Source organism: Lepidochelys kempii, chromosome 1 (assembly GCF_965140265.1).
Source record: "Lepidochelys kempii isolate rLepKem1 chromosome 1, rLepKem1.hap2, whole genome shotgun sequence".
In the NCBI taxonomy this organism is placed as follows: Eukaryota; Metazoa; Chordata; order Testudines; family Cheloniidae; genus Lepidochelys; species Lepidochelys kempii.
In genome coordinates, this window is record NC_133256.1 from 318,280,380 (window position 1) to 318,306,769 (window position 26,390).

The 26,390-nt window shown below is 41.4% G+C and overlaps 1 protein-coding gene across 19 annotated transcripts in view; it reads right to left on the reverse strand.

Annotated features, from left to right (window-relative positions):
* The window catches only part of TAFA5 (TAFA chemokine like family member 5), a 592,535-nt gene that overhangs the window by 97,127 nt on the left and 469,018 nt on the right, over positions 1–26,390 (reverse strand). For 10 of the 19 annotated variants that reach the window (XM_073328349.1, XM_073328350.1, XM_073328354.1 and 7 more), the window contains exon 3: positions 11,307–11,434. In XM_073328349.1, the coding sequence (XP_073184450.1) occupies positions 11,307–11,434 (128 nt within the window). Of the gene's footprint in view, positions 1–6,714; positions 6,835–11,297; positions 11,435–26,390 lie in introns of those variants that run through there. The other 9 variants (XM_073328341.1, XM_073328344.1, XM_073328343.1 and 6 more) reach the window with 2 other exon arrangements.

Below are 26,390 nucleotides of genomic sequence, written 5' to 3' on the forward strand. Positions count from 1 at the left end.
CTCAGATTTGCTGATGACACAAAAATTGGGGGAGTGATAAATAATGAAAAGGAGAAGTCACTGACACACAGTGATCTGGATCTCTTGGTAAGCTGGGTGTAAGCAAACTATGAATTTTAAAATAGCTAAATGTCAAGGCATATATCTAGGAACAAAGAATGCAGGGCATACTTACAGGCTCAATCTGGTGGAGACAGATATAACATGATCTAATGATTGCAAGGTGAAGCTAGACAAATTCAGATTGGAAATAAGGTGTACATTTTTAACGGTGAGAGTATTTAACTTTTGGAACAAGTTACCAAGAGTCATGGTGGAGTCGCATCATTGACAAATTTTAAATCAAGATTGGATGTTTTTCTAAAAGATATGTTCTAGGAATTAATTTTGGAAAGTTCTATGATCTGTGATTTTCATGTCAGACTGGATGATTACAGTAGTCCCTTCTGGCCTTGGAATCTATGAATATGGAAGTTAGGAGCTTACAGCCTCCTGTGACTTTGAAAATATCACTAATAAAGTATAACTGGGCCTTTCACACAACTGTCACTCCCTAGTCTATCTTACCCTAGTTCAATGTATTCCATTAATTATTGTTTATGATTTCGCAGGCTTCCAGTTGAAATGACAGTGCTCCACATGATGAGCCAATTAGGATTAATTTTTCAAGTAATGTTTTGACAGACACTTTGTCTAATACATTACTAAAATCACTGTACTGTGACACCTACTGCATTTCCTCTATATATGTAGTAATTTTGTCACTGAGTTCAAGAAGTGGTCTAGGTTACCTCACATGATTTAATAAACTTTTGATTTGTTTTGGATTCAGAAAATAGAAAAAAAAATTATTCAAACCAGATATGCATGTGTAATGGCTTCATGTCATAACATTTTTACCATGAAGACCTCCTCTCTGTGAAATGAGAGTGTAATATTTTAGCACACATTTTATACTTTTGTATTCTAACCCCCCCCGCAAAATAAAACAAAAACAAAAATATGTGCCCCACTTTGATTTATACAGTGTCAAAAACAACATACCACAGGGTTATTTCCTTTCTTAGGGTTTCACTTGCTTTTTTCCTACTCTAAAGGTCAAGATCAGACATGAAAACTTTAATTCTATAAAGGAAAGAAAGAAAATCTGCAATCCATTTGTCCTAGGGTCACAGATACGAATCCCACAAAGTGTTTGTGTTTGATCTTGAACTTCAGCTGTAGTCAGCTGCTCCCCATAAGAGTCTGTAAGATATTCAATGGTGGATCAAGAACTTGGCCACATCAGTTGCCCACAATTCTAGAACACAAAATCAAGATGCAAATCTTCCTCTTTTGTCAAGCTTTGTGTTGGCTCAGTCTCCTCTGTTCCACTACATTTCCCCATCTTTGTTCATCCATTTGTCAATTTCTTGCACAATCACCTCCATGCTTTATTGCACATGCACTAGCTAGTACACGATGTAAACATATGGACAGGATACAGTTCTCATCTACAATAACTGTATCCTGTCCATGTAGACTCATAGACATTAAGGTCAGAAGGGACCATTATGATCATCTCATCTGACCTCCTGCACAATGCAGGCCACCGAATCTCACCCGCCCACTCCTACAATAAACCTCTCACATATGTCTGAGCTATTGAAGTCCTCAAATCATGGTTTAAAGACTTCAAGGTGCAGAGAATCCTCCAGCAAGTGACCCGTGCCCCATGCTGCAGACGAAGGCGAAAAAACCCAGGGCCTATACCAATCTGCCCTGGATGAAAATTCCTTCCTGACCCCAAATATGGCGATCAGCTGAACCCTGAGCATGTGGGCAAGATTCACCAGCCAGATACCCAGGAAAGAATTCTCTGTAGTAACTCAGATCCCACCCCAGCTAACATCCCATCACAGACCATTGGACCTATTTACCATGAATAATTAAAGATCAATTAATTGCCAAAATCATGTTATCCCATCATACCATCCCCTCCATAAACTTATTGAGTTTAATCTTGAAGCTAGATAGGTCTTTTGCCCCCACTGCTTCCCTTGGAAGGCTGTTCCAGAACTACACTCCTCTGATGAAAAGGAGTATCTGTGGCACCTTAGGTACTTCATCGGATGTCCGATGAAGTGAGCTGTAGCTCACAAAAGCTTATGCTCAAATAAATTTGTTAGTCTCTAAGGTACCACAAGTACTCCTTTTCTTTTTGCGAATACAGACTAGCATGGCTGCTACTCTGAAACTCCTCCGATGGTTAGAAATCTTCGTCTAATTTCACGTCTAAACTTCCTGATGGCCAGTTTATATCCATTTGTTCTTGTGTCCACATTGGTACTGAACTTAAATAATTCCTCTCCCTCCCTGGTATTTATCCCTCTTTTATGTTTACAGAGAGCAATCATATCTCCCCTCAGCTTTCTTTTGGTTAGGCTAAACAAGCCAAGTTCCTTGAGTCTCCTTTTGTAAGACCGGTTTTCCATTCGTTGGATCATCCTAGTAGCCCTTCTCTATTCCAGCCCCTCTTAAAGACCTAGTGTTACAGCGCTACTTACAGTGAATAAAGACCTTGGGCAAGTGTCTTTACTGCTCTGTGACTGTTTATTCTCCTATCCTGTATCTGTCTTGTCTACGTAGATTGTAAACACTTTGGGACTGTCTCTCATTAGGTGTTTGTCACTGTACAAACACAACATGGCCCCGATATCAGCTGGTGTCACAACTGGGATATGGACGGTCTCACCCAGGGGTTGACATGGGAGCCGGGCTGGCTCAAATAGCAGGAGATCAGGGTCTGAGCTATGCCAGAGAGCAGCTGGAGAGTCAGGTGGCAGGAGGCAGGCAAGGTCAGGTGTCCGGGAGATCACAGTCCGACTGTAGGCGCGGGAAGAACATGGGGAAGCAGCCCTCAGCAGGGGAAACTCAGTTGCATGGACAACTTCCTGTTCCTGTGTTCAGTTTAAATACAAGCAGGGAACCAATCAGGCCTCCCAGAGTTCTGGCAACTCTGGAATTCAGCTTCCAGTCCTGGCAACTGTTACCGGGTTACTGGGTGGTTGGTTAGCATTTACAAGCCCCTAATAGCCCCATGGCCCAGGGTTTGAGACCTGTGGTCCCTGACAGGTGAAGCCGGTAGGTGCTAGAGTAACATAGATTATTAAGAACCTAAATTGTCTCTTGTTGTTTTTCTTCCACTAATCCCTACCTACTTATGTATCTGTCTTTTAATTATAAATTCTTTGGAGTAGGAACTGTATCTGAGTGTTTGTAGTGATCCTACTACATACACACATAGCATACATAAATAATTAATAATAATGATACAACTTAATCTCATCTTCCTGCTGGGCCTATGTTTTCCTAAAAATTCATGAGACAGAATCACCCATTACTGATCTGAAGCATCTGTATCCTCGGCACTCGATTCTTAAAAAATGTTTTCCTTTGGTTTTGGGGATGGATGTGAACCTCGCCTCCACATCATTATATATATTTTTAAGTTGTTTTATTCTTACAGAAGCATGAACCCTGGAAAGAACATCAAACTGAAGTAATTTTCATAAGGGCCAATTTAACAATGTAGGCACTCCCACAAGACCAGCTATTAAGGTTGTTCATGCAAGTGAACAATTTCAGACTTCACAACTTATTGGTTGGGTTGATAGTATGCCACATTACATTAGTGTCAGTGACTAGCCAAAGTTACAGATGTGTTATGTACGTTTCAGAATTCTGCTTTCAAAGTACAAAAAAAGAAAAAAACAAAATAACTATTTGGGTTATTTCCTTTTAGCAGAAGCACAGTCTATTCTACACAAACATGAAATAGATGACTAGCTGGGAATCCAGCCACTGGTGCCTAGGGTAAAATCTGTTTTTTTATTTACTTTATTTAAAAGGACAGTGCAAACCTGAAATGAATCAGATACCTATAGCTTATTTTACATTAAACTAGCTGGTTTCATGAGTAAATCAACACAACAGTAGTAAATCACTAATTCCTTAGAACCAGTAGGTGAGCAAATTACAAAAAACAATTGCTATGTAGATTTTAGTAGCCTAAGCCTAATTCTTTTCTCACTTACAGCAGTGTAGTGAGATCAGATTCAGGACCTACTATTTAAGAATGTAGCCTCTATCATAAACGGCAGTTACAAGTAAGAATTCAGAGAGAATAGACATCTTTTAAAATCTTATATCCTGAAAACTGATTTCATTTTGAATAGAAATTGTAATGATCTTTACAATATTACATACAGAAATGAGCACCCCTTTTACATTTTCTTTGAGGTTGGCTATGAGACATGAATATGTGACTAGCATGGTTCTCCATTAGTATCTGAGAATACCTCCTCTGAAAGGGAACAATGATGCTAAGTTTCCCTATATTCTTGCAAGGAAGTGTTTGAAATGCTTACACTCCACATTTTAAAATCAGACACTTCACTCCAAGTGATGCACATTCATAGGGGCAAAACGTGTGCTCATTTAAAACAATGGGAGTTTTGTCATCAATTGAAATGGAACCTGGATTTGGCACTCAAAGAGAAGAGCTAATCCTCTTAAAATACTCCCTAAGCAATTTAAATTTTCTCAACAGAAAACTCCTCACTGTCATCCCTCTTCAACTTGGAGCCCTTGGGGTCTGGGAAAAACTCCCAATCTTTGCTAGCATTCTGGATTTGGGGATTAGAGATTTTCATTTTCTGCAAATACTGAGTTCCAATAATATTTTACAGGATAATTGAGTCAAATAATTGAGTCAAATTTAGTTGAAAATTTAGGTTTTAGAAAATAAGCTTTAAAAATATATATTATATTATTTCTTATGGAAACATGGAGTAAATCACTCAACTTTTACTTAAGCAAAAGTCTTATTAGCTTCAATAACTGAGATTCCAGTGAGTTTTGTCCAATTTAGAAATCCAGGATTTGGCCAAGTTATCAAAAGCAAATGTTCTGCAGAGTCTGAACCCTCAAGTGTTGCTATTAGTACATTAAATCCTAAAAGTAAAATGGACTCAACCTAGCCTGAAGGTAATGCAAAAAGGAAACATCATACTAAATGGTGAAGTGTATCACTTCATGTTTAATAATCAGAGGTGTTATCTGTAACACAGATAGGGAGATCTGATGTTTATTTTTATTGCCCTGTGTTGAGGCCCAGGTCCTCTCAAATGCAGTGTGGCTGGTTAGCACTGCACTGGTGGTATAAAGAAGCCCTAAAACTATGCATCCAGCCCTAGCTGGATCACCTCACTGTAGAGAATCCTTCAGTGGCACAGAGCTAGCATGGTAGATCCTAGCCTGTGTCAGTGTAGAAGAGTGTTCAGGAGAAAATAGACAAGTCTGCAGATTCTGTATGCCCCTCAGATATCTGCATACTGGTTTGGATCCTCAGGACTATTAGCATCCAGTATAAATTAGAGTGAGCTTTAGAGCTGCTTTAAGTTACACCTGGGGAACCAGACCAATGTACACCTGATTCAGTATACGGAGAGAGCAAAGGCCATCTCTTCAATCACCTTCTGAGCTCTGTAATTTGACCCATGATGTCTGACCCAACTATGCATTAGTGGCAGCCACCAATCACATACAGAAAGGAAGCAAGCCCCAGGACAGAGAAATCAAGATACAACAAATTCATTACGTGAAACACTCAGTGTGAACAATGGGAACTCTGTTGGGAGAGGTGAATCTTATGAGACCTTGGAAAGGAATAATAGCTCGAATTCACAAGCACCAACAGCATGAATCTACAGAGTATACAAAACTGAAACACATGCTACCCATCAAGAGAAAAGCTTTTCCCCCTAATAAACAAACACCCACCAATTCAGAAAATCAGTGTCAAGTGATACCTTTCATTAAAAACTTAAGTAAGCTTCGAGCCCTAATGGTTGTGCAAATATCTGCATGAGTCTGTAGGCTGCCTGAAATAATATCTGTGACAGGCTTAAACTGTATCACACATCTCAAGAGGGCATTACCAACCAGACCCACAGCTCTGGGGGACCCTGCCAATAACAGATGACTGTGTATGTAGCAGCACAGGGAAGGGGATTACAGTGATCCCAGCCTATACATACAAGCAGGTACATCCTTAGCTGTTGGAATAAGTATTGGAGGCCCCTCTGGTACCCCTTCTGCCTCTCCAGGGTTTGTGACAGGGCTTCCTACTGCCACCTTAAGCTCCTAAGGAGGAGGACCCTGCTGCAACTCCTATGGGAAGATGAGAGCCTCATGCCACTGTGCCGTCACTGTGGGAGGTCCACTAAACATCACCACTACGAAAAGGGAGAGGTGGTCAGGGCTAGTGTGTTCAGACAGCATTGCAGGGAACTCCCAAACTGTGGAGTACAGCCAGTAATTACCTTCATGGGGCCTTGCATTACATCCTAGAATCACATGTGAAACACATGCAGAGATGGAGCTGGGAGGGTGACAAAAATATATATCAGCTGCCTTGTGGAAATGTGAAAGGTGTGTTTAGCAATACTCAGAACTGGAACCTGATCTATCCTTGCTATATGAATGCCAGAGAAATTAGTATAATTCCAGAGCCTATATTAATAATACTTGTATAGCACCCTGAATTTCCTAATCAATTACAGTCATTATCTAATAAAACCTCACAACCCACCTTTGTGATGTAGGTAGGTAAGTATTATTACTCCTACTGCATAGCTAGGGAAATTGAGGCAGAGAGGTTCAGTGACTTACCCAAGGCCACAGAGGCAGTGACTGTCAGAGCCGGGATTAGAGCTCAGGAGTTTCTGGCTCCCAGTCCCATGCTCAGACCACTAGACCATGGCCTCAGGACATTTCCAGCTGGTCTTCAGTCTAAAAAAAAGTAAATTCTCAAATCCAATATGCAATATGTATTTATATTTTTACTTTGAAGATAGAATGTAATGGTATGAGTAACACCACATTGCTGGTAAATCGTTGATGAAAACAAGCCAGTACATTTTGTCCAATTTACCTTAATCATACATTTGTGTATGATAAAGATTTGTAGAAAAATTTTCATTTAAATTCCAGTCAATACAAACAACTTTAGTATTTCTCAGGGTAAGGAACAAATTACCTTTCCAAGCCAGCCAGCATGTCATTTATATTAACGGTGAGTAATGCTAAGTTGCTCTGTGCGTAAGAAAACTCTATTAAGAAAGTCACGTCCCTTGGCGAAGCTAGATCCTTAGTAAATTTTACTAGCTAAGCAGTGAGCTCCATGTCAAAGTAATTACACCTTTTATCCACTGCGAGCTCTCTTTTAGCTTCTTCAGACTCCTTAATTTCCCACTTCAGCTAATTTAGCAGTAAAATCACAGAGGTTTTAAAAGGTTAGCTACTGGCGCATGAATGTTCTGTTAAGCTCCATGCATTGAAATCACATCATGTAAAAGAAGGAATTAATTAAGTAACAATTAAGTAGTGATGGATCATTGACAACATATATACACTTTGGTGCTAAAATTAATCTCCCCTGTAAAGCCAATAGAATTGTGTATCTCCTCATTTATACACTGGCAAGTTTCAAGCTTGAAATATAAAAGGGTCATGGTTCTAAGCAGTATCTTGTGAAATCATGACATATCTTCTGGCATTGATGAGATTATACAGTCTTTCTCACATGAGAGAGTCAGGTAAATTCCTTGTAAAAATCAGATTTGGGAGATTAATAAAAATATTAAAAGCACAACATTTTGCATGGTAGGTGATTTGAAGATAACCACAGAGGCATTTTTAAATAGAGGCATTTTTAAAATAAAACTACTTAGCATGAATCACTTTGTTAAAAGTGTTAACAACTAACTACAAAGTATTCTGTTCCTACAGCATCTCCTCTAGCAAGCTGCCATATTGTTTCCTTGTATTGACAATGCTTAGTACATAGATTGGCAGTTGGCCCAGTCAATCTTCAACGCTAAAAGCCTCTTACCAGATGAAAAATCCTTGGTTCATTCACACCTTGTAGAAATGATGACAGGGCATAAGTGACATCCAGATCCATTTAGAATATATGTTGGGTCTGATTCTCCCTTCCCTGGCACCTTGTGTAGTCATTTACAGCTGTGCAAAGTGAGTGCAAAAAGGGGAATAAAAGGCTGCCACCAGTGTGAGTAGAAAATTACGATTTGGTTGCATTACTTTGCACAGGCATAAATGCTTACACAAAGTGCGTGCAGGCAATGAAAAAATCAGGCCTTGACTATCTAGCTTAAACCATTTTGACACAAACCACTATTTTGACACCAGCCAAAGCTCTTCCTGGAAACACAATTCACTGAAACATGTGGGTGCAAAGTGTATTTACTCGATAAGCTTGCAGTTTCCTGGATATTTGGCACATAAAATATTAAGTATTGTTACATAATGTGATGCTGTTCACATCAGTAAAACTCATCCAGGCAAGAGTTCTATTTCTGCCTCATTTTCATGGGAAAAAAGTGGGAGGAAACTTATCACCTACCTCTACTTAGCTTCATGTTTCACACACTTCTTCTATGCCCAAGCCCTGACATCATATTATTTACACAAGTGCCTATAATGCCATATACACAAACACTAACAACAGGCATCAGTGCAAGAGTCACTACAAACATAAGTGCTAATCTAAGTTCTCCAGTGTTCAATACTATTCCTACTTTCCAGTTTTAGTACATATGGTGCAGCACATAATTACTGATATGATATCAGGAATATGATATGCCGCGTTACAGAAACGTATCCCTGCTCTAGTAGTGAAAGGTACAGTACTAGTACCTCTTTCACTTTCAGATACAACTTAATATTACTTGCAAACGCCTGCATAAATTATTATAAGTTAACTAGTTTAGGCCCCAATCCTGTTCCCATTAGAATATATGGCAGAATATTCACTTATTTCCACAATGGGCTGTACATTCACTGTGTATTTCGAGGCTAATTCCACAATGTTCCTGATCACCCCATCTCGGGCTGCACTTTGCTGTACTTATATTTTTCAACAAGGAGCAGTATGGGTCTAGCAAGTAAAACAGAAATATTACTTACTTTACACCTTCAAGCAATATTGCTACAAAGAAGAGTGTTCATGCTTCCATTATAAATCCTCTTTTCTTAGGGGTTTATATTAGTCATTATGAACCCCATATGAACCAAGTTCCCAGCTCTTTTGCTATTTTCTGACCCCTCCCCTGCACACCAAATCAAGTGCCCTACGAGCAATTAGACATTTTTTTTTAGTACTATTTTTTTCTGTTGGTCATTTATAGCTGGACCCAGTGTTCCTTGGAACATCCTGAACTGTTAATGTATGTGTGCACACCCACCCACCTGCCCATTACACTTCAGCTTAGAGGTCACAAAGGTGCTGGGAGGAGATGTAGTGAGAGGTGTGCAGAAGGGCTAGAGTGAAATTACACTCCCCTCCGACAATTCTCCATTGTTGTATGGTCTCTTAGGGATCTGAGCCAGCTCTTGTAGACTGTTCTAAATTAGGTAAAGGCCTGGGCTGTAACAGGGTTGGACAGAAATCCTTTTCTCTCCTCTGTTGAGTGTATCTTGTTGCAGAAGAGAATCTCCTTACTAAGACTTTGCTCAGCATTGCCATAATTTCCCCGGGATGTGGCCTGATTCTGATCTCATTTATGGTGGTTGAAAACAAGAGTAGTTCTGTTTAGGTCAGTAGAGTTAAACAGTTGTAAAGCGGTTGTGAGATCAGAATCAGGCCACGGTGTCAAATCTAAAAGATCCACTGAACCAATCTGATAGATATCTAACATGAATTCCTCAGGGTAGGCACTGTGCTTACTTTTTATCTTTCATAGCACCAAGCTTATTACTGGTGCATCCTGATACATCCTAAACAAACAATAATAATGATAGATGCAAATATCTCAGGGTAAACAGGTAATTTGCTTTACCTGAGGTACAGAAAATATCACTGAACTAATGAGATTTTGAATAATATTGTGAGCGTTCCAAACATACCCTGCCAGGTCTGCCTGCCCTTGGGAGCTGATGATATTGTTTCCCTCTATTATATTTTTATATCACCATTACATAAATTACACTAATATGACCTGAATAAATGAAGATTAAAGCTCTGATTTGGAGACTGAGAGGTAAATTTGCAACACTGTCCATAATGTACCTTGCTATGTCTAGCAACTACGGCGATGTCAGGACAGCATGGGATCTTACATTAGAACAATACCAAATTCATAGGTTGTGCTTGTAAATGTCAGTTGACAATAAATGTTATTCTCAAAGATTGGTAAAAAAAAAAATTAAAAAGTGAAGGTCATGCTGATTTGGTGTCAAAATACTGACACTGTAAAAAATATGTACTAAAAAATATGCAATAGTGTCTCCTCACCTCTCTCCAGAGAGAGTATCTATGCAGGGGATCCTGCTTGATAGGCCTGTGCCCAAACCCTGCTAAACATCACTAATTTGAAGCTCACTGGGGTTAACGTATAAGGCAGGTTTTGAAGTAAATCTTTATGATGAAACATTCTTGAAATGTCAGTTATTTAAATGTAGCTTGAGAGTCCTGTAAACCTATAGAAAAAAAATATCCCTGCTGGCATAGCAACCTATCAGGGTATTATTCTACCACATCTCTTGGGACGTTTTAAATTTTTGAAGCACAAAAAATTGAAGAATGTCCCACAGACTGATACTTGATGCTACAAGTCCCAGGAGCCATCACTGTTGTAGGCATATTCAACCTCAATATAGAATCTTCAAACAAATCCAAAACACTACAGGAGACGGCACCAAGGAGTTGAAAAATACAGTATGGACAAGTTAGAGCCAAAGTTCTGATTACCCACAAAAAGGGTTTTATTGTTTTGTTTTCTTTAGGCCTCATAAATTTTCCTCTGGGAAGATGGAGATTTGTCTTTGAAAACTGCCTTTTTATTATAGTGAAAAAGCCAAAACTACTTTTATTAAAAAAAATACAAACTAATTTCCCCCCCTTAGATCAGTAGTATGAAGTTTTATATCCTTGCTCTACCCACAGTTCAGAATACACACCAGGGTGAAATAAAGGTGAAGACTGGCTTTACTTTACTGGCTGAATTTATGGACCTTTTAAGTCAAAGTCTGACATTTTACATCCTTTTACTAATCTGCCACACTTTCCTTGTCTGTGATCACAGGTGTGAAAGTACATATGTGTGTCTCAGTATGGGTCTTTGTGAGCATGGGCTACTAACTGGCATCTAATTTTAAAAACCTATGCTGCATTTAAATTTGAAGTCTTACCCTTTGCTCTTTGGAAGTTACAGATGAGGAGGAACAAAAGGGAATTAGCTTACCGTGGTTGTCTTTATTCGCCCACCCGGTTGTGTACAGGTCCAGCCTGACTTATTGATTAGCAAATCACAGCCTTCTCCTTCTAAACATGGAAGCATTTCACACCACTGTTTTGTTTTGATAATTCGTGCTGTGGAAGAGAAAAAAACAAAAACAGTTGGCAGGTGGGTTTGTGTTTCACTTCCCTCTGAACTCTCACTATTAGAGGTACCAATTTTCATGATCTGATAACGCAACCACAGGCTACGCCATAGATAGCCCGAGCAATTTACAAAATTATTTACATCACCTGCTGTGCCACCAATTATATAATAAAAACAAAATTTAAATAACAATAAAACAAGACAGAGTACTGGTTTAACAAAAGAAAAAAAAAGAATAGGCAGAGGTAAGTTTTCAATGGCATGAATTCCAGGAGTATATGAAATATAATGGGAGGAGCAATGGTTAAAGTTCATAATAACGTTGTTTGCAGTTTCCAGAGTGGTAGCCGTGTTAGTCTGTATCAGCAAAAAGAATGAGCAGTACTTGTGGCACCTTATAGACTAACAAATTTATTTGAGCAGAAGCTTTTGTGGGCTAAAACCCACTTCATCGGATGCATGCAGTGGAAAATACAGTAGGAAGATATATATATATATATATACAGACACAGAGAACATGAAAAAATGGGTGTTGCCATACCCGCTATAATCCGGTAAGGTGAGCTATTATCAGCAGGAGAAAAAAATCTTTTGTAGTGATAATCAGGATGGCCCATTTCCAACAGTTGACAAGAAGGTGTGAGTAACAGTAGGGGGAAAAATAAGCATGGGGAAATAGTTTTACTTTGGGTAATGACCCATCCACTCCCAGTCTTTATTGAAGCCTAATTTAATGGTGTCCGGTTTGCAATTTAATTCCAATTCAGCAGTTTCTTGTTGGAGTCTGTTTTTGAAGTTTTTTCGTTGAAGAATTGCCACTTTTAGGTCTGTAATTGAGTGACCAGGGAGATTAAAGTGTTCTCCGACTGGTTTTTGAATGTTATAATTCTTTACGTCTGATTTGTGTCCATTTATTCTTTTATCTAGAGACTGTTTGGTTTGACCAATGTACATGGCAGAGGGGCATTGCTGGCACATGATGGCATATATCACATTGGTAGATGTGCAGGTGAACGAGCCACTGACAGTGTGGCTGATATGATTAGGTCCTATGATGGTGTCCCCTGAATAGATATGTGGACAGAGTTGGCATCGGTTGTTGCAAGGGTAGGTTCCTGGGTTAGTGTTTTTGTTGTGTGGTTGCTGGTGAGTATTTTCTTCAGGTTGGGGGGCTGTCTGTAAGCATGGACTGGCCTGTCTCCCAAGATCTGTGAGAGTGAGGGATCGTCCTTCAGGATAGGTTGTAGATCCTTGATGATGAGCTGGAGAGGTTTTAGTTGGGGGCTGAAGATGATGGCTAGTGGCATCCCAGGACATTAGGATATTAGAGAATCAACGTGGGTGAGATAATATCTTTTATTGGTCCAACTTCCATGGGCGAAAGAGACAAGCTTTTGAATGTATGCCAATCTCTGAAGAAGAGTTCCATGTAACACTGAGTTACAACTAGAAAAATATGCTAAATTTTCTCCATTCATGGGGCTGTCAAGGGGTGTCAGGAATATGTTTGTAGTTTATTTTTTAAAATTTGTTTACCCCATCTGCTAATTTCTCTTTGTGTTTGTTGGTGGGATCTCAGAATGCATCGATCTGTAATATTACCAATACTATGGATTGGCAGCCTAGGTATTAGTGATGTCATATTCTATGACAGTGGCAGCAAATTGAAACATATCAGAAATATTTCACAGAATGGAAAGAAAAACAAATGGTTCATTAAAACAGATTACTGTGCTAAACACACATAGTTAGCAGGATCATTTAGGCCCTGATGCTGAAAATCATTACAAACATATTTAACTTTAGGCATACAAATTGTCCCATGGAGCACATGTGTTAGAGTTTGCAGGATCAGGGCCTTAGCACATATCTATGGTATGAACTTAGTATCATCTTTTACTTTGCCATTCCCCGTTACAGCAGAGTGCTACGGGGAGGTCTCATATTACTAAGACTTCATTACTTTCACAGTATGTTTACCCACATAATATCAAGTACTATCAATAATTAAAATTGAATTACAGTTGTCAGAACAAATAAAGTGCATTTCCTGATACAATATCTTTGCATTTTATTGTGTTTATTCACTGAGGGTGAAATTCAGCCCCATGCAGAGAGCCAGCAGAAAGCCTATGACCCTCTTAAATCTCTCAGGCCCAGTTTTGAGGACTTATATGATGCATAGACTTTTGGATAGCTCTCTGCAAATTTCATCCTAAGGGCCTGATCCTGTGAACTGCTTTGCACGTTCTAACAAGTGACGAGCCCCTTCAACTGCATTGAAGTCAGTGGGGATTATGCACACACAGCACCTAGTAGAATTGTGTTTTTAGATAATGAGCATTTCAATTAGAGAACATGAGTGTGTCCAACCAACAGCGTTCAAGAAGATAATTCAGAACTGTTCCAGGCAGGCAGTGGTTACAACCAACAGGATGCCAAGCTCTCTAGTAAAATATTCTTAACTGATCTGCAACATTCAGTAGTTTTCAGTGGGTCTTCCAGTTATTAATGAGAAAGGTTAATATTGTTCAACTGTAGCTTGGATAAGGTAGCTTGAACAAAAGTGTTTTTAATTTTTTATGGGTGATTTCCTTCTAAATATTGAAACTAAGTGCATGTAATGACTTTTTACTCATAATTAACCTTATAAACTACCTTAACAGGATATCTGTATTTCTCAGTAGAACAGCAGTGTTGTTTTCTGTATTTCTTTTTCACATGGGTTCGTGATTCATTCAGACAGTTACCCTCTGCTGCATCTCTGGTAAATCTCCCAAACAGAAAGCATCATCTTTTTGTGACAGCAAAAAAAAGTGAGATAAACCTTGTCCAACAGCAATAAATACAAAAAGTTATATCCATCTTAGAAGATGTAGGATTGAAATACACACGTCTGCTGAAATTTTATTTATAATGTGTGAAGAAGGAACTTAGAAATAAAGAGAAGAAAAAACACTTTTACTTTTTCCTCAAATAAGAATATCAATAATAAATAATGAAAATAACACTGGGATATAGAGATTGCCATTCCAGATCACAGCAGTGGCCCTAGACAAGAAGTAAGTGCTATGAGTATTCAGACTCCACAATGAGAGGCATGGTGTCAGAACCCAACATAGTTAGTAGAAGATAAGGCTGTCCAGTATCCTATCTCAGAGTCACCAATACTACGTGCTTTAGAGGAGGGTGCAAAAATCCCTACAATGGACAATAACGGAAAAACCCACCCACAGGAAAAGCTTCTTGATAACTCCAGGTAGTAAGTGGTTGGCTTATGCCCTGAAGTATCAGTGTTTATATCACTCATACTTCTTATCCAATGTAAAGTTACTGTGGATGTTGCCATTATCCCCATACATGTCTGATCCTCATGGTTTCAATGATAATTTGTGGCAATTAATTAGGTTAATTATAAATTGTGTAAAAAGTATTTCCTTTGATCAGTTTTCCAATTGCTACTTCTTGGTGTCATTGTCCTTGACCTTTGGAAAAAGTGTAAATAGGTTAATAGTAAGAGTGATAAATAATGATTAACAATCATGAGCCAAGTATTGCTAAGTATCTGCATTTTTTATTGAGGCTAGGATTCTTCCCCTCCCCCTACCTACATGGTAGAAGCAGGTTCAACAGCCACAAAAAGCTTGCAAAGGGAACGCTAAGACTATCCTAGTGTTTCCTTTCTCAAAGTAGCTAAAAGTGCAGGTAGGAGGATTACATCAGTGCCTCTGAGGACCCTGTCTTCCCCATTGGTACTGGAGAGTCCGGCTCAGCTCATCAGACATGCTTGATAAATTTTGTGACTTGATAATTTTGTGACTTGATAAATTCCTAATGATAAATTCCATCATCTTTTCAACCCCTCTTACCCAGTCTCTCTTTCCTCATCCTTTGTGTTTGTCTCACTTCTTTCCTCTTTCTTCTTCTATCTCCCTCCATTTCATTCTCCTTTTAACCACTTCCCTTTTTCTATTTTCACAGCCTGTTCCCACCAATTCCTCCTCAGTCCTTTTGGATAATATAAATAACCAAATGTTTTATAGTATAAATAAAAAATGCAAAAAAATTATAAACCCTTGAACTAACGAAAAGGTTACAATTCACTGACAAGATACCCAGACCACTTTGCATTTATATAATATCTGCTTACCAAAAATCTCAGAACACTCTTCAAACTTCAAAGCATTTAGCTAGCCTTACAACACCCATGAGTGGTAGGTAACTTTTATGGTCCCCATTTTGTATAGAGGTTAATTGAAATACCTAAGGTCACACAGGAAGTTTGTAGCAGAGCTGGGAATAAAACCGCCAGGTCGCCTGATTCCCAGACTTGTACCTTACCCATAAGATATCTCCTCTTCCTATTTTTCCCTTATGGAAATATGGTATATACATATTAAGCTCCTATGTGCTTCTAAAAAAACGAGAAATTAAACAAAAAAATGTATGCAAAGTAATAGACTTTTAAAATATATATTGGTTAAACTGCAGTGGCAGTAAAGAGGCTGATAAAAGAACACAAAATGGATCACAGTAGTTTAATAAGCCACTGCAGTCATGAGTGTCTTCAGCGCAGTAATTTGGTTGTGCTAGCTCATAAGCCCCAAGCATTAATCCACTTTACTATGAAACAAGGAAACAGCAGAAGCCTTGGCTACTTTTCCAGCGGACGGTCATTCTGTTCCAGGCAGAAAATTAGAAACGGCTAATTCATGAAGAGTTAGCCAGAGACTATTTAAATTAATCCAAAGAACATTGCTGTAGTAAATATAGCAATGTTTAGCATCCCTGTTTTAGCATTTTGCTCTTGCTGTCATCGCGAGGTTGGACCTGATCCTGGAGTTGAGGCAGATATACAGAAGAGTTGGGGGAAAGAATCCTCTCCAGTAGGCTGTGGAGTGGCTGCATATTGGCTGAGATGCTCCTTGGGCAGCCCTGATGCAGGGTGGAGGGCTGCATGATCTATGCAGAGGCACTGCCCTTAATCCAACTCCCCCTCCTCTGTCCCACACACACACATACACCTTGTGTGGGAACCCAAACCCTAACCTCCCCATCCAGATAGCAGAACCATACCAGTCCCCATGCCAGGGGAATCTCCTCAGCCACAGAGGAATGGACAGGATTTACCTCTTAGCAGCTAAAGACTTGCTCCTGCAAACACTTGAGCACGTGAGTAACTTGATTCATGAGTAGTTTCTTAGAAGTCAACTCACGTACTTAAGTGTTTGCAAGGTCCTCGCTATGGAGATGAGACACTATTCAGCAAAACCCATAAGCACACACTTAACTTTACATCCATCTTCATAGAGCTCTTTAAATAAAGATGTACTGACAGTTTAGAAAGGAGCAAAACCAGAGACTCTACAAACCACAATGACAGATGATAATAATACAGAAAAACCTAGCAACAGAAAACTAAGGAAAAATAATATTCATGTGAAAGCCTGACTGAATGAAATAGCTATGCAGCATGACTGGAACTCAAGGTTTGATGAAGAGTCACAGAGCAAGTTGGGATGATGAAAACTTTCAATACCCTTCCAGAAAGTTTCTGACAACATGCAGTCCAGAAATCTCTGTTGAAGCTTGGAGAAGTATTTGTACTATGCAAACAGAATAAAGTCAAAACCAGCAAAAATAAATAAATAAATAAATACTTGGTGCTTTAAAATTAGAGTCAATTTCACAAAGCTGAAACCAAACATGAGCCAAAGCACCTGGGAGGAAGAATTTAGCTAAAAAATGTAAATGATAATTGGTAATTATGTAAGAACACTTTCCTAGACACCCCGTAAGCCATAATCTCACAATCAAGAAAAAGGCCTTACTGGTTGAAAAAATGGCCTAGTTTAGAGGGGAAATGAAGGCAGATCTACAAACTAACAAGGAAAAAAGGAGAAGCTGATATTACTGAAAATAAATCAGAAGCTAGGAATTGCAGAAAATTGATAAGGGAAACAAAAACACATAAGGCGAAATCTATGATCAGCAATATATTTCTAAGGAGAATACAGAGTTTTAAAGTATAACAGGAACAAAAATAATCACAATGGTATTGCATCACTAGATGGAAATAGGAGAATTATTACTATTGATGTAAAAAAGGCAGGTGAGTCCAATAAATATTTTTGTTCTGTTTTGGGGAAAAAACAGATATAGTGATAGCAAAAGATGATGATAATGATGACAATGAAATACCTTATACTCCAATAGAACTAGCAATGATGCTAAGCAGCAGCTACTAAAGTTAGACATTTATAAATGAGCAGGTCTAGATACCTTGTATCCAAGAGTTTTAAAATAGCTGGCTGAGGAGCTCTCTGGACCATTAATGTTGATTTTAAATAAGTCTTGGAACACTAGAGAATTTCCAGAAGACTGGAACAAAGCTAATTTTTGGCCAATATTTAAAAAGGGTAAATTGAAATGTCTGGATAATTATAGGCTTGTAAGTCTGACATTGATCTTAGGAAAGATAATGGAGCAGCTGATATAGGATTTGGTACCATATGACATTCTGATTTAAAAAAAAAACTAGAAAGATATAAAATTAACAAGGCACACATTCAGTTGATTAAAAACTGGCTGACAGATAGGCCTTTAAATGTAATTGTCGTTGGGGAATGGTCATCTAGCAGGTGTGTTTTTATTGGTGACCCATAGGTATCAGACCTTGGCCCTGCACTATTTCTTATTTTTATCAATGTCCTGAAAGAAAACAAAATAATCACTAGTGATCTTAGTCCCTTCTATTCTCTGCCTGTGAATAGTCTAGTCTCCTGTGGGCTGTAATACTATAGTCTAATTTTGGCTGTTGCCTTTAGTGTGAGGGTGCAGGGTGGCATTGGTGGATACACACTAGATGATCTGGTAGTTCTTTCATGCCTTAAACTCTATATCTTTATAAAGTTTACAGATGACACTAAAATTGGGGCAATCATGAAGAAAGAAGAGGAAAGGTCACTGATAAGGAACAATCTTCTAGATCACGTGGTAAGCTAGGTGCAAACAATATGTGTTTAATATGACTGAATGTAATTGGGTACATCTATGAATGCAGGCCATACATACAGAACAGGGGTCTCCATCTTCAGAAGCATTGACACTAAAAAAGATTTGGGAGTCATGGTGCATAATTAGCTGAATATGAGCTCCCAGTGTGACACTGTGGCCAAAAGAGTTAATGCGATCTTTGGGCGCATAACCAGGGGAGTATCCAGCAAGTGTAGGGAGGTTCTATTATCTCTCTATTTTGTGCTGGTGCAACCTCTGCAGGAATATTGTGTCCAGCTATGGTGTCCAAAATTCATAAAGGATGTTGATATATTGGAGAGGGTTCAGGGAAGAATCATGAGAATGATTAAAGGATTGGGCAACATATCTTACAGTAAAGAAGTCAAGGAACTTAATCCTTTTATTGTAAAAAGAGAAGGTTAAAGGGTGACTTGATTAATCACAGTTTATAAGTACCTACATGGGAAACAAATGTTTCATAATGGATTCTTCAGTCTAGCAGAGAAAGGTATAACAGCAAGGGCAATTAACCATTGGAACAATTTACCAAGGGTCATGGTGGATTCTCCATCACTGGCACTTTTTATCTCAAAACTAGATGTGTTTCTAAAAAGATATGCTCTAGGAATTAATTCTGGGAATTTCTCTGTCCTGCACTATGATCAGTCTAGAGGACCACAATGGTCTCTTCTGGCCTTGGAATCTATAAATCTATTAACTTGTTTTGTTCTTCTTTTCCATTTTGTCTCCAAACTATATTACAGCTTCCTTATTACATCCCAAACATAAAGAAACAAACTGCTTAGGCAGTCTGACTTGCTGGGAAATTCGCAATGTAGGCAAGGAGCTGTGCAGCCTGGGAAAAACCCAGTCAGGAGGGAGAGAATCACAGACCTCAACCCAAAAGAAGCGACAGCTGAGGAGCCTGGAGTTCCTATCTATATGCCAAAACAGCTAATTGCTTAATATGAACAACCTAACTCATAATAGCTCATCCAGGAGAGGAGTTTGACCCTAAACCGAATACCCAAAGTTCTGGATATCCAACAGTTTTCAGTGTGTGAATGATCCAGAGTCCTATTGTCTGGGGATAGTTACTTTTTGCTGTATAACAAGAGATGTTAATTGAACACTTGCCCCTAGAGAAAGTCTTTGTCAGGACTCACTGTCTTCTGTTTCTGTCTCCTGCTGCTTTCTGCTCTGCTGTATTCAATTAGTGTGCTGGAAGCAAAGTAAAATTTATTTAAAAAAAAACCCTGATCTCTGACGTGCCAGCACAAAACACTTCAGAGATCAGGTTTTGAGCACATTTCACTTTGCTGCCAATAAGCCGAACACAGCAGATTTAAGTGGAGATGGAGAGCAACACTAGACCACAGGAGAGAGGATATGAAGACAATACCGAGAGCAGAGATGCAGAAACGTGGGAAGAGTGAAGAGAAGAAGGAAATAACAAGAAAACAGAGTAGTGAAGAGTAATATAAGAGTGGGAGGGAAAGAGGAAGGAAGGAAAGTTGCTCAAGCACCATGGCTATAGGTGTAGGACAGTGACTGAGGTAATTAGACGGAACCCAGTTCTGCAGTACTTTCTCACCTGAGTCAAAAGGACAATGTGAACGAGTAATGGCTAGCTGGAAAACAACACTTTCATTTTGTGGAAAAAAAACCTGAGGTTTTGGAATTTGTTTTCATTCCAGTGTGTAAGAAAGCCGACCTTTCAAAATTGGTCGTGAAAAAACACAAAGAGAGAGACCTACCCCAGAATGACCAGTTGGTCAGTGGTTGGGACACTCCCCTGGAATCTGGGAGACCAAACTTCAAGACTCTGCTCCAAAAATCACTTACAGCAAGACTCTGTGGATTGGCTCAGCTGTCTCACCTGCTTACTCAGTCCCAATGCATAGAGCCAGATGGACGGAGTGGATACTGGGGACTATGAACTGTTTGAAAAAGTTTTGCTGCTTAAATTTGAATTGACCCCTAAGGCATACAGCAAAAGGTTTTGGGGTGTAAAAAAGACCTTTGGTGTGGCCAAATGGAAGTCACCACCCTCACGGGAGAATATCTCTGCAAATGGGGTAAGGGTGCAGGGGTTACTACCCTGGAGGATTGTAAAACCTAGCTGGGATGGAGCAGCTGTACAAGGTCTGTCCTCAAGACTTTAAAATGTGGTTAGTGGACAGGACCTGCGGGGTACAGGCAGGTTGGCTGATGAGTTTGTGGACAGTAGGTCCAGGTATGAAAAGAGACCCTAAAGGTACTGGCCTAAGTATAGGTCTGAGGAAAGGGAACTCATGGAGGCATCCCAGAAGTGGGACTCAGGCAAACCCAGAGTTGGGGGCATGGCCAGAGGGTGGGGGCAAACCTTCTCCAAGGGACCTCAAATACCTGATTTAATTACTGAGGGCAAAAAGGGCATAAGTGCACAATGCTCAAAAATCAATGAAATGGTGGCCAAACAGAATCCTCAAAGGGTTAACTTGCAAATGTCCAGGACAGAAGGGCAAATTCAGCCTCTGTCTGCACAGAAAGGCAGCCTGTAATTCAGACTCACAGAGTGCACTATGTGACTGAACTTTTGGAGGAAAGCAATCACACTGCCAGCTCTTTGGGGAGCACAGGGAGTGATGGCAGGTGGGTTCCCACTCCAGGTCCCAGTGTACGTGTCCTCTCATACTCTCCTGGGCTCAGGCACATATGATCCCCAGTGGAAACAGAAGGTGGTGGTTAATGGGAAGACGTTCATGAGGTGGAGAAATTCTTTGACAGAGAGAATTCTTGTCAAATCCTGGGTGATGCAACCCCATCAAATGCTAAAGGGCTGTGTAACTTGGTCCCAAACATGTAGACATTCGACCTGCCCATGGCTCAGATCCCTGTGCAGACACAGGAAGGATACAGGTGGCTGGTAGTTGGGGTTCTCCAAGATATCAGCTCTGAGGTCCTTTTGGGAAGTGATTCTCTCTTTAAGGCAGGATGCAGGCCCTGCTTCTGTAACAGCCAAGGATTTGAATCCAGAAAGCCAAAAGGCTGAGAATGCAGGTGTCATAGAATCATAGAATCATAGAATATCAGGGTTGGAAGGGACCCCAGAAGGTCATCTAGTCCAACCCCCTGCTCAAAGCAGGACCAATTCCCAGTTAAATCATCCCAGCCAGGGCTTTGTCAAGCCTGACCTTAAAAACCTCTAAGGAAGGAGATTCTACCACCTCCCTAGGTAACGCATTCCAGTGTTTCACCACCCTCTTAGTGAAAAAGTTTTTCCTAATATCCAATCTAAACCTCCCCCACTGCAACTTGAGACCATTACTCCTCGTTCTCTCATCTGCTACCATTGAGAACAGTCTAGAGCCATCCTCTTTGGAACCCCCTTTCAGGTAGTTGAAAGCAGCTATCAAATCCCCCCTCATTCTTCTCTTCTGCAGGCTAAACAATCCCAGCTCCCTCAGCCTCTCCTCATAACTCATGTGTTCCAGTCCCCTAATCATTTTTGTTGCCCTTCGCTGGACTCTCTCCAATTTATCCACATCCTTCTTGAAGTGTGGGGCCCAAAACTGGACACAGTACTCCAGATGAGGCCTCACCAATGTCGAATAGAGGGGAACGATCACGTCCCTCGATCTGCTCGCTATGCCCCTACTTATACATCCCAAAATGCCATTGGCCTTCTTGGCAACAAGGGCACACTGCTGACTCATATCCAGCTTCTCGTCCACTGTCACCCCTAGGTCCTTTTCCGCAGAACTGCTGCCTAGCCATTCGGTCCCTAGTCTGTAGCTGTGCATTGGGTTCTTCCGTCCTAAGTGCAGGACCCTGCACTTATCCTTATTGAACCTCATCAGATTCCTTTTGGCCCAATCTTCCAATTGGTCTAGGTCCTTCTGTATCCTATCCCTCCCCTCCAGCGTATCTACCACTCCTCCCAGTTTAGTATCATCCGCAAATTTGCTGAGAGTGCAATCCACACCATCCTCCAGATCATTTATGAAGATATTGAATAAAACCGGCCCCAGGACCGACCCTTGGGGCACTCCACTTGATACCGGCTGCCAACTAGACATGGAGCCATTGATCACTACCCGTTGAGCCCGACAATCTAGCCAGCTTTCTACCCACCTTATAGTGCATTCATCCAGCCCATACTTCCTTAACTTGGTGACAAGAATACTATGGGAGACCGTGTCAAAAGCTTTGCTAAAGTCAAGAAACAATACATCCACTGCTTTCCCTTCATCCACAGAACCAGTAATCTCATCATAAAAGGTGATTAGATTAGTCAGGCATGACCTTCCCTTGGTGAATCCATGCTGGCTGTTCCTGATCACTTTCCTCTCATGCAAGTGCTTCAGGATTGATTCTTTGAGGACCTGCTCCATGATTTTTCCAGGAACTGAGGTGAGGCTGACTGGCCTGTAGTTCCCAGGATCTTCCTTCTTCCCTTTTTTAAAGATTGGCACTACATTAGCCTTTTTCCAGTCATCCGGGACTTCCCCGGTTCGCCACGAGTTTTCAAAGATAATGGCCAGTGGCTCTGCAATCACAGCCGCCAATTCCTTCAGCACTCTCGGATGCAACTCGTCCGGCCCCATGGACTTGTGCATGTCCAGCTTTTCTAAATAGTCCCTAACCGCCTCTATCTCCACAGAGGGCTGGCCATCTCTTCCGCATTTTGTGATGCCCAGCGCAGCAGTCTGAGAGCTGACCTTGTTAGTGAAAACAGAGGCAAAAAAAGCATTGAGTACATTAGCTTTTTCCACATCCTCTGTCACTAGGTTGCCTCCCTCATTCAGTAAGGGGCCCACACATTCCTTGGCTTTCTTCTTGTTGCCAACATACCTGAAGAAACCCTTCTTGTTACTCTTGACATCTCTGGCTAGCTGCAGCTCCAGGTGCGATTTGGCCCTCCTGATAACATTCCTACATGCCCGAGCAATATTTTTATACTCTTCCCTGGTCATATGTCCAACCTTCCACTTCTTGTAAGCTTCTTTTTTATGTTTAAGATCCGCTAGGATTTCACCATTAAGCCAAGTTGGTCGCTTGCCATATTTACTATTCTTTCGACTCATCGGGATGGTTTGTCCCTGTAACCTCAACAGGGATTCCTTGAAATACAGCCAGCTCTCCTGGACTCCTTTCCCCTTCAAGTTAGTCCCCCAGGGGATCCTGGCCATCCGTTCCCTGAGGGAGTCGAAGTCTGCTTTCCTGAAGTCCAGGGTCCGTATCCTGCTGCTTACCTTTGTTCCCTGCGTCAGGATCCTGAACTCAACCAACTCATGGTCACTGCCTCCCAGATTCCCATCCACTTTTGCTTCCCCCACTAATTCTACCCGGTTTGTGAGCAGCAGGTCAAGAAAAGCACCCCCCCTAGTTGGCTCCTCTAGCACTTGCGCCAGGAAATTGTCCCCTACGCTTTCCAAAAACTTCCTGGATTGTCTATGCACCGCTGTATTGCTCTCCCAGCAGATATCAGGAAAATTAAAGTCACCCATGAGAATCAGGGCATGCGATCTAGTAGCTTCCGTGAGCTGCCGGAAGAAAGCCTCATCCACCTCATCCCCCTGGTCCGGTGGTCTATAGCAGACTCCCACCACTACATCACTCTTGTTGCTCACACTTCTAAACTTAATCCAGAGACACTCAGGTTTTTCTGCAGTTTCGTACCGGAGCTCTGAGCAGTCATACTGCTCCCTTACATACAGTGCTACTCCCCCACCTTTTCTGCCCTGCCTGTCCTTCCTGAACAGTTTATAACCATCCATGACAGTACTCCAGTCATATGAGTTATCCCACCAAGTCTCTGTTATTCCGATCACGTCATAGTTCCTTGACATCACCAGGACCTCCAGTTCTCCCTGCTTGTTTCCAAGGCTTTGTGCATTTGTATATAAGCACTTGAGATAACCTGTTGATCGCCCCTCATTGCCAGTATGAGGCAGGAGCCCTCCCCTCACAGACATTGCTGCCTGTGCTTCCTCCCGGTATCCCGCTTTCCCACTTACCTCAGGGCTTTGGTCTCCTTCCCCCGGTGAACCTAGTTTAAAGCCCTCCTCACTAGGTTAGCCAGCCTGCTGGCAAAGATGCTCTTCCCTCTCTTCGTAAGATGGAGCCCGTCTCTACCCAGCACTCCTCCTTCATGGAACACCATCCCATGGTCAAAGAAACCAAAGCCTTCTCTCCGACACCATCTGCGTAGCCATTCGTTGACTTCCACGATTCGACGCTCCCTACCTAGGCCTTTTCCTTCCACGGGGAGGATGGACGAGAACACCACTTGCGCCTCCAACTCCTTTATTCTTCTTCCTAGAGCCACATAGTCCGCAGTGATCCGCTCAAGGTCATTCTTGGCAGTATCATTGGTGCCCACGTGGAGAAGCAGGAAGGGGTAGCGATCCGAGGGCTTGATGAGTCTCGGCAGTCTCTCCGTCACATCACGAATCTTAGCCCCTGGCAAGCAGCAGACTTCTCGATTTTCCCGGTCATGTCAGTGAACATGCAAATAGCCTGGAAGGACGAGGGGATTTTCCCCCTGGCTGGTAGCACAAAGGAAGAGCTGATAAGCTTGATACCTTCCAGTCTGTAATCGGACCTGTGGATCGGAGTGGGACAGCGGGATGGTTCCTGCCCATCTCCACACAGGATATGTGACTCTCACTGGCTCTAATGCTGGGACCAAGGCAGCGAGCTCACTGTCTACCTTAACTGGGAAGGCAAAGGAAATGCTGAGCATGGTGGTAGCTGAGACCCCAGCTGAGCGTGGGGAGAGACAGACAAGGAAGGACAACTGCCAAACATGTTTGCCTTGTCCAGGGGTGAAAGAGATCCCACGGAAGGGGAAAGCAGATGGAAGAATGCTGATGGTAACAGAGACACCTGGTCCGAGGGTGGCCATGGCCATTGTAGAGTCTCTTAACCAAGAGAGACCAAATAACAGCCCTCCAGAAAGGGGGCTGGGAGAGGATTCAGTCCTGGGGTTGAGGGCAATAGGTGGACCCCAAGAGGGGAGATGGGCTCCTTGCATATGCACAGCTTTGGCGATGGGACACAACTCCAGAAAGGGCCTGCCAATGTGCAGAAGCACATTGCATGCCCGCCTCACCAGCCCCTGGGCAGGGACACCAGAGCCCCAGAGATGTGGTTGGGTTAAAAAACAATGCAGAAGGGATCACTCCCTGTTCCAATCTAGTGGCCCTCCTCACTCCCTGGCAGATGAGGGGAAGGAGGTAGTGGCAGGACCCTACCCCAGTTTCAAAGCCAAAGGTTTTGGGGTGGCTAAAAAGGCTGGGGGTCACATGAAAGCTTCTTATCTGCGTCCTGTGACTGTCATCAAACAGATCAAACTTAAGGGAGGATGTGAAACTGCTTTGAATGGTGTATTGTAAAAATTGTAATTGTGATGGATTAGCAATGGTGCTAAAAGAATCGCGAAAGTGCCTGTTAGAACAACTGCCAAGAAAATGGAAAAGATGCAGTGGCATCTATGGATAATATTGGTGGGTTTGAACTTCCCCTGGTAATTGGCTTAAGTAATCCTGCTTGATTCAGTCTAGAATGTGGAAGAGATGTAACAAAGTTGGAATTTTTCATAATATTTCAGATGACTATTGTGCCTGAGTTACCCCTTTGTGGTGTGTGGTTAAGTAGGTGGCATGAAAAGGGTTGTTTACTTTTTGCAGAGACCCAGAGATACAGGAGTGATGGATGCCCAGCTGCCGGGAGTCTGGGGGCCCATGCCCATGGAGAGCCTGAGAAGACAAGGGTCATTCCAATTGTCTGGGCATTTCGTCCCTAGCAACTAATGACCACAGACAGCCCACCTCTCTGCAGGAAGCCATTCAGGTGTGACCAGCTGGAGAACAAAGGACTGAGGAGAGGTCAAATGGGGTTGTTAATTGTGGGGCTGTTGGAAGGAGAAGCTGGCGACCA